At 37.2% G+C, this 9055-nt stretch overlaps 1 protein-coding gene across 1 annotated transcript; it reads left to right on the top strand.

Annotated features, from left to right (window-relative positions):
• Positions 1 to 4370: 4370 nt before the first annotated feature.
• On the top strand, positions 4371 to 8855 carry LOC132181406 (citrate synthase, glyoxysomal-like; the record flags this gene model as incomplete). Its single annotated transcript, XM_059594612.1, is given in 10 exon segments — positions 4371 to 4475; positions 5032 to 5094; positions 5295 to 5404; positions 5722 to 5841; positions 5913 to 5988; positions 6128 to 6201; positions 6320 to 6440; positions 7011 to 7108; positions 7211 to 7334; positions 8480 to 8855. Coding segments are annotated over 10 exon segments (1023 nt in total), but the record flags the coding sequence as incomplete, so codon positions are not given.
• Between the last annotated feature and the right edge of the window lie 200 nt (positions 8856 to 9055).

Here is a 9055-nt window from a genome sequence, read left to right as displayed (position 1 = left end):
ATGTGAGTGCAGCCTTCGAGTCGCCTTCTGGGGTTCCTTCTGTGGGTAAGGCTGTGTCTACACAGGTGGCTTCTCTGTTGATCTCCAATTCACCTAAGGTTCTTGTGTTGGCACCGACGCCGATTTCTCTTGTGGACGTTGGATTGGATAAGGCGTTGGTGGGAGACTGCATTGGGATATGGTTCTTCTTTGGAGGCTGCATTGTTGCTGGAGACTGTCCAGGTCTAGCATTCTACTCTGGTATGTACTTTGTCCAGGGTTGGGGATCTTTTTGTTTCTCCTGCTGCTTCGGTGGTCTCTGTCCCTCCAGTGGTCTCTGTTTCCGCGAAAGGGTTGCTCCGAAGGGGGTTCTTAGGGTCTAGACTCGCTTCTCCTGCTCTGCCTGTAGTGAAGGAGGCATCTTCTATGGTTGTAGACATGCAGGTCTGTTCTACAGTTATGTCTACTCCTTCCAACGGGGCGGCTTCCTTTGTTTCTAAGTCTCAACTGGTGTATGCCCGGAGAGTGAAGGAGAAGGTAGCTAAACAATTGCATAAGAACAAGGAGTTGCTGGCCGAGGTTGTGGCGGATACTTCGGAGAAGGGGGCAGAGGGCTATTCCGAGGTGGTGCTTGGTGCGGCGAAGTTCACCTCCTTTGTGGGGTTGACGTGTGGTGGTGACGAGAAAAGCCTTTGGAATATTTTTTCGAAGGTTGAAGAGGAGTGAGAGCCTATAAAGGTTAAGGGAAAGAGGGAGCTCAAGAATTTGGAGTGCTCCATCAAATTTGAGGCTAGAGGTCGGAGACTTTCTTCGGAGAAATGCCAGCGCCGATGGGGTTGTTTTGGGACTAAAAATGATTTCTCTTTTCCTCTTGAGGTGCAGTAGGGGTTTTGGGTTTTTAGGGCTGGTGCTAGGTTATTGTGGGCTTTTGTTTTGGGTTCTCTTTTAGGGTTTTCTGTTTGGCTGCGGCTTCTTGTTGGGTTTTTTGGGTTGGGTCTTCTTGGGTTGTGTTTTCGGGCTTGTGTTGGGCTACCTATGTATACTTTCTTATGTACTTAGAGGCGCTTTGCGTTTTTTTTTTTGGTTATATATACAACATTACTTATAAAAAAAAATTATATCCCCAGATTTTAAAAGTCCTATTTTGGAGATATTTATTTGATGATATTAGGTAATGATATTTATTCTCGAGGAATTTATTAAATCTTATGAATATTATAGGAATGAATATTGATTTGAGGTTATTATATCACGATGTTTGATTTTATATGAGAGATTATATCTTGATTATTTTATTGGGTGATTTATGAGATATGATGATAATTTGGAGTATGATTATGATAATTGATGATTGATTTAATGTGTTTTGAGTGATATTCGTTGGATTCAAGTTATTAATGGAAGTTAGGATTTTATTAGATTTGTTTTTAATAAATTGGAGTGAAATCCAACCCACTTCCTATTTTTTTCTCTCTTTTAACCTTCTTCCTCTCACACACGTACAACTCCCTACCCACTTTCAATATTTTTATCTTTCTTTTCCTTTATAACCACGTAGAGAGATTGAGATAATCAGAGAAGGAGATTGAGGGAGAGAAGGCAAGAAAGAGAGTTTTGGCAAGAGAGAGAGAGTCAATGTTTTAGAAATTTATGGTTAATGATCAATTGCAGCAGAATGAGTTTTAATAAGTATTTACATCTTTGTTATTTTATAAAATGTTTGGCCTTTGATATAAATGCTTTAACAATGATTTATATTATCGGGAATCAATTGACTCACTATTTCACAGTTTTTGTAGTGCTTGCAGGAATAGAAAGTCAAGGTAATTATGCTGTTGTGATTATAGATTCATATTTGAGATATATAGAGATTTCAAGTTGGTGAAGTTTGTCTAGAGTTTAGATAGTGGAGTAGATTTGTATAAATGTCTTGTTTGGCATAGTTTTGGGTATTTTTGTATAAAGAAAAAGTATTTTAACGGTATTGTTTTGTATTGATAATTACAGTTTTTCTGCTGTGTGAGATTATTTCAGCGTAACACTCGAATTTATTTACAAGATTAAAGAAGAGAAATATCGGGATGTGACATAGTTGTCCATATATTATGATAAGGGATGTATGGATTCTTGAGAAGAGAGGAGCCATGGTGGTCCCCCTCGGACCGCCTGGAATCCATGAGTGAATAGAAAGTTGGATCTACATTGGATCTCACCTGAATCGTCCCATCTTTTCTTTACCAAACTAGTGCTTGATTGGGAGGTGGAAGTTGTCTCTTCTTTCTTTGAGCTGTTGTATTCTCACATAATAAGGCAAGGAGGTGAGGATAGAATTTGTTGGATCCCTTCCAAAAGGAAAAGGTTTGAAGAGAAGTCTTACTGTCATGTGTGATCCATTCGTGTAAGGGTTGCGTTCTATATTAAGGGGTTTCTCTTGTATACTTCTTGTGTACTAAGGTTCCACTCCTTCTCCGCTTTTAATGAAGTTGAAGTACTTTTTTGAAAAAGAAAAATTATTGACAACTTGTGGCTGAAAGAATTTTTGGAAAATAGAATACACTGCTGTTTATTGATGGATATGGGCTGTTATACACATGGGCTTCCATTTGCTCTTAGGTTAACTGCCAGTGAGGCAGCTACAGAAATCTATTCTGAGCAACAAAAGAAAAGCGTCTTCCACCTGCTTGTGCTTCAGACAAGGCCAAGGGGTTCTTTTTATCTCAGTTGAGTGCCTCTTATCTTGCCTACCTGTATGTATTATGGAAGAGGTTTTGCATTTGGTTTAGACCTTTAACAATACAATATTTTAATTGGAATGTACATGTTATTTGTCCCAGCTAATACAATTGAGTTGGACCGGCACTTTCAACATCTTGTTGTATATAACATAAAAACTCATTTTGTATGATTTATTAAAAACTCTCTTTTTTTTTTCTTGTTAGATTCTAAAAATGGTTTGCCACCTGAATGAATGACTAATCTTTATAGTTAAGTGGTACCTCTTCCCATTTGGAAATGGGGTTCACTCCATCATAGGCAACGGCTTTTGGCAGGGGAAGGCTACCCGATCTGTGTTGTCTAGTATAAAATTTGATCGAAATTGAGTTTTCCAATGGAATCAAAAGGTGCTTTGACAATGGACAAAAGCAGTGACATCTTGGAAACATCTTGTATCCCTACTTCCGCTTCATTGGATTTTCTTGAAGTCATGAGTTCTTGATTGTAACTTCTAGGAGGACCTTTTGCATGTTTCCCATGTACTTGAGTTGTTCTCCTCTTTATTTTCAATAAATTCTTATGTAACCAGAAAAAGGCTATTATTGCATATACTTTGAAAAAAGGTAATCTGACTTATTGGTTTTGGTCATTATTTGAACTTACTAGTATGCACATCTTATGAAAGATTCAGTCGCAGCTATCTCTAGATGGATAGCATGATGCTGTTTTAGCAGATAGCTCGGAGTATGCTTCTGTTTTGATCAAGGCTAGCTGATGAACCTCACATGTCCTGATAGAAATCGCTGCTACTTGAGAGGACATAATAATATACATTTTTTTTTTCCTCTTTCTGTCTTTCCATAGCTAGGAAGAGTGATGCTCCTCACTTAATTTGCTGCTCACTTATTGATTCTCAGCTTTAATCACATAAAGCTTGAATAAAAATTGCATGTTTGTTCGCATGGATGACGTGGGCTACATATTACATTATTTTAACCTCCAGGAATTTCAATGTATATCTTTTATTTATTATGTGCCATGGCATTACAGTAAATTTTGCAAATCAGATTAAGCATAAAACATCCCTATCAGCATGGAACAATGAGAAACATCATTGTGCACTTTTATGATTTTTGCCACTGCAGTATCCAAGATTGTATTCAGCAAAAGGAACATGATTAAGAGCTTGTTTGGGATTGCATTTAAGAAATAGAGCTTTTAAGTCAAAAAGTGCTTTTGGGCAAAAGCTTCATTTTTAAGCTTTTGCCAAAAGTGCGTTTTGACCATTTTTTGGCTTTTTGAACCCTTAAAAGTGCTTTAATTTTTTTATCAAACAAGTACTTTTTTCTTCAAATGGACTTTTTGAATGTTAAAAGCACTTTTAGACCTTTCAAACGCAATTCCAAACAGGCCCTAACACAACTGTATTTTTGTGGAATGGTGCTAGCTATATATTTGTAATAAAAGATGTTTGTCCTAGGATATCCAATTACTTAACTAGTCGAGGCTTTTGAGTTATGATGGATTACTTCGACTTTATCTTTATCCGCAAGAAACAGCCTTATCTATGCTTGTAGAACAATGATAGAAAGAGCTCTGATAAATTTGCTTTCCTTTTTATGTTAATTTTCCGTATTCATTTGACTGAAAGGTGGATTCTTAAATTTTTCTTGTAGGATATTATACAGGCAATGCCTCATGATGCTCACCCAATGGGTGTACTTGTCAGCGCAATGAGTGCTCTTTCCATCTTTCATCCTGATGCCAATCCTGCTCTTAGAGTAAGTTCGATATTTTGAGTTTGAGGTATTGTTTCATATGTACTCTTATGAGTAGGCATTGTTATATTGTTTCTTCGTTCCACTTTTCTTGAGATTTACTTTCCTGCAATTCTTTCTTGATAATTGCACAGCGTGAAAGTTTATTCCCAGCTTCAGGGTTGGGCAAATAAACTGATAGATCGATTTACTTCATTGAAAAGTAACAAGAAAGCACGAAGTCGGGGATGCAGTTTAACAATTCTTGACATGTGTATAGTGTTGCTATTCAGAATGTGGATAAGTTGCATCCCCTTATGCTTGCTGTTTTTGAAAATGTTACTTCCGCAATTACCATAAGATGATGTTCATTTTGTACTTAAATAATAAAAAAAGAGCTTAGTTACAAGTGGCATCCACCTTTAAAAATATATTGATCTCTTAGTTTCCTTGTCTAAGTGACCTTGTTGTGGTATGAATTCTGTGCTGGAGTTTGCTAAATAATTGGGTAATTCTATTAATTTGTGATTTTACAAGAGGCTTTTTGACATTGCTGATTATTATTTTCTTCTTGATACAGGGCCAAGATCTTTACCAGTCGAAACAAGTGAAAGACAAACAAATAGCACGTGTTCTCGGGAAGGTTTGCTTATTCACTTTACTTTCTTTTGGCATTGCGCCTTAGCTAAAGTGCTTCACTAATTATAAATGCTCGATTTTGCAATTTGTATAAGCGTGTCGTGCCCAGTTAAATTTTTGGTAGTATGCTGGCTACTATCGGCTTTCAGTACACTTATTTTGTATTTTCCAACTAATTTATGCAAAATCAATATTTATTTCCAGGCACCCACCATTGCTGCAGCAGCTTATTTGAGGATGGCAGGAAGGCCTCCAGTTCTCCCTTCCAGCAACCTTTCTTATTCAGAGAATTTCTTATACATGCTAGATTCATTGTATGTATTTCAGGCATATTTTGTTATCAGTGATATTGTAGATCACATACTAATTATCTCTGTAGAACGATAATTTTTTTATTTTTTATTTTTTATTTTTATTTTTTAATTTTAAGAGGCCAGTACTAATGCGATGTTGACTTCTTGTCATATCATCCTCTTTCCATGGAATATGACTTCAGTACGTTGTTCTTCAGCATGGAAAGAACCGACTCCTTATATATATATATAATTCCTAACTGTGTTATTATTATTTTGGAGATATGGAATTATGCCTCCTCTAACCTAACTAAAATTTTCTTTCCACAAACTTGCAGAGGCAATAGGTCATATAAACCCAATACTAGACTAGCTCGAGTTCTAGATATTCTCTTCATACTGCATGCAGAACATGAAATGAATTGCTCCACAGCTGCTGCTCGGCATCTAGCATCAAGGTAGGCATCTTAGCACACATTCAAAATAAATCAGCACTAAACTCTTTTCACATACCTTGCTGTCTCTGCAGTGGTGTTGATGTATACACTGCACTTGCTGGGGCTGTTGGAGCATTGTATGGTCCTCTTCATGGTGGAGCTAATGAGGTATATACTTAACAGCATGATCTCATTCTCATAGTCTTTTTCCTGCTAGAAGGTGGTATCTTTTTTCCAAATGTTATGCTCAGATTATGTTTTGTGCCACCAGTAGGTATGCTTTTCTTATTTATCTTGTTTGTTGTAGGCTGTTCTTAAGATGCTGAGTGAGATTGGAACTGTTGACAACATTCCAGAGTTTATTGAGGGTGTAAAAAACAGGTAATTATTGTTATATCACAATTATCTCGCTAAAAGGCGATAGCGTCCTTTACACGAAATGTGGTATTTATTTGTTATGAAATTTAATTTATTTTCTTATACCATTTCATCTCTCCAGGAAGCGCAAGATGTCAGGTTTTGGGCATCGTGTGTACAAAAACTATGATCCAAGGGCCAAGGTGATAAAGAAACTGGCAGAGGAAGTATTCTCCATTGTTGGCCGGGATCCTCTGATTGAGGTGATTTTCTACTCCGTTTTGCATTTCTTCGTGGAGGACAGAATGTGTCTACTGTTCATTTCACAATCTATTATTCTGAGGCCTAGCACAGTTCTGGAATTAAATGCGTTTAATAAATTATGAGAGCTGCTATCAAAATCAATGATTAAAACACCGAAGTTTAATTAAAATCAATTAAAATATCTCATACCAAAGTCAATTAAATGGTAGAATTCAATGAATGAAGAATTGAGATAAGGAGATTAAAATAACTCATAGGTTAATGGAGTGTAGAACTTACTATCTATTACTGTATCAGGTATTTAACTCTGATGGCATGAGTTGTGATGGCACTCAATATAAATATGATGAATATAAACTGTGGTTCTTGCGGGCATTAAATGATGAATATGACATAGACATGAACTTTATTTATTCTAGTCATTATTAGATTCTGTTCTGTTTCAATTCACTATTGATGATTTTTAGTTACAGTTTCGTGTTCGATAGCATGCTGCTACCCAAGAATTTCTTGAATATGACAATCTAAACTTTATGGTTTTCATTCTTTTAACTTTATGCCATTTGTAGGTTGCTATTGCTTTGGAGAAGGCTGCACTATCTGATGAGTATTTTGTTAAGAGGAAGCTATATCCAAATGTTGATTTCTACTCGGGGTTAATATATAGGTGCACCCAAATATCATTGATTTCACTGCTCTTACTGTACGGTAACTTGAATTTCGTCTGAGCACATAACTGGTATGTAAGTACTAAATTCTCATTAATCAGGGCAATGGGATTTCCAACGGAGTTCTTCCCTGTTTTATTTGCAATCCCACGAATGGCTGGGTACTTGGCACACTGGAGAGAGTCTCTGGATGATCCTGATACAAAGATAATGAGACCACAACAGGTTAATTCCTCAATCTTAATTTTTTTTCACTTCATTTTTTCTTTTTGTGATGAATTTTGATCCTCCAACAAAATGATGAGTATCTTGCGTTGTTGTGCTCTACACTAGAATACAAAATGATGAGTATCTTGGTACACTAGAATGATAATTACTTGGAAATATGAATGAGTATTACTAGGACTACAAGAAATTGGAATAGAATGGCTATTCCTATTCTTTCGTTAGGTGACAACACAATAATAGAACCCTGAGTAGAAACATTAAAATACTTTTTTTGTTAAAAATAAATATAGAATAAATTAAGAATATATACATTAAAGAAAACGCAGCCTAATAACTAACCAGCACCCCACCACCGGCTATTGGCCAGGTAGCTGGTGCGTTTGAGGAGGCTGTCATCAAGGGTCATCTTGATGCCATTCCCGATAACATGCTATCCCAGTCTTCCAATCCAAGCGCACATCTCTCCCCGCCTCTTCCAATCCAAGCGCACATCTCTTCCCGCCGCTAGTGACCACCTCTCTATTCCACTCAGAATCAGTTGGAGCTCCGATTGCCATTTGTCCTTTTGAGTGGGTCCATCTTCAGCTGCAATTATGGCAGGCGGTGGGTCCGAGGAACCTCCTCCTCCTCCACCCCTGAAAGACGAAGACAGAGTAGATGCCAATGTGGGATGAGTCGGGTTTCTTTTCATATGAAGCACAGAGGGAGCCTTCTTCTTGTTGCTGCTGCTGCTTGCAAAGCCAGGAAGCTCTTCTTTCTTATGATTGTTACTGTCCCAAGCACAAATCGGAATAAAGCCTAGGATTTCAAAGACCCCCTTTCCCTAGCTGAAAGGGCATCCGTCTCATACCTAGAAAATGGATTCAAAAAGCTCTTGAAAGATCAGAGATGAATTATTTTTGTCCTTTGGGACAAAGAGCAGGACACCAATATGTTGCACAGTACGATGAATCAAACCGATATTAAATTCTGCTCCGACAGTTTTGGTGTTGGCTCCCCAGATATTCTTTTCTTTTCATTCTGGTTTTAAGTAATTAAAATGTAGATGCTAGTATTCGAAGATCACTTTTTTTGTTTTTTGTTTTTGGCATTTAATTATATATCTTGATGATTTTTTGCTCTCTCTCTCTGTGACAATTCAGGTTTATACTGGGGTATGGCTGCGGCATTATATGCCACTCAACGAAAGGATGGTTTCGACAGAGGCAGACAGGCTTGGTCGGGTGTCTATTTCAAATGCCTCTAGGCGGCGTTTGGCTGGATCTGGGATTTAAGCATAATCTGGGGTTCATTCAAACATGACAAAGGATAAATTTCCAAATATATTTATAGTAAGAAATAAATATATCTCTCTTTGCAGCTTTCTTCCCGGAAGGATGCCTACAAGTAGAAGTGGAATGGTTTCTGGGTCAATGTATTACAGCACAAATAAGAACATTGGTGTATTGGTGTGTCTCTATGCATTAATTTCATCTTTTAAGTTACAAGCTTGAAATCAATAATAAGCTTTTTTTAGCATGCCCTTGCACAAATTTATTTCTACTTGCTGGTACGGATTAAAGGTGTGGTATTGTTTTTTCCTTTCTCAAATGGTGACTACTTGACTTGTGTTCAACGCAACATTAAATGGAAGTTTCCTCTGTGTCATAGTGATGATACGAGACAGGTTGGGAATTTGGAATGGTGTTTATTTGTGGAGAAAGGCTTGGTTGCATTCT

Source organism: Corylus avellana, chromosome ca5 (genome assembly GCF_901000735.1).
Source record: "Corylus avellana chromosome ca5, CavTom2PMs-1.0".
NCBI classification, from domain to species: domain Eukaryota; kingdom Viridiplantae; phylum Streptophyta; class Magnoliopsida; order Fagales; family Betulaceae; genus Corylus; species Corylus avellana.
This window is presented reverse-complemented; position numbering and strand designations above follow the sequence as displayed.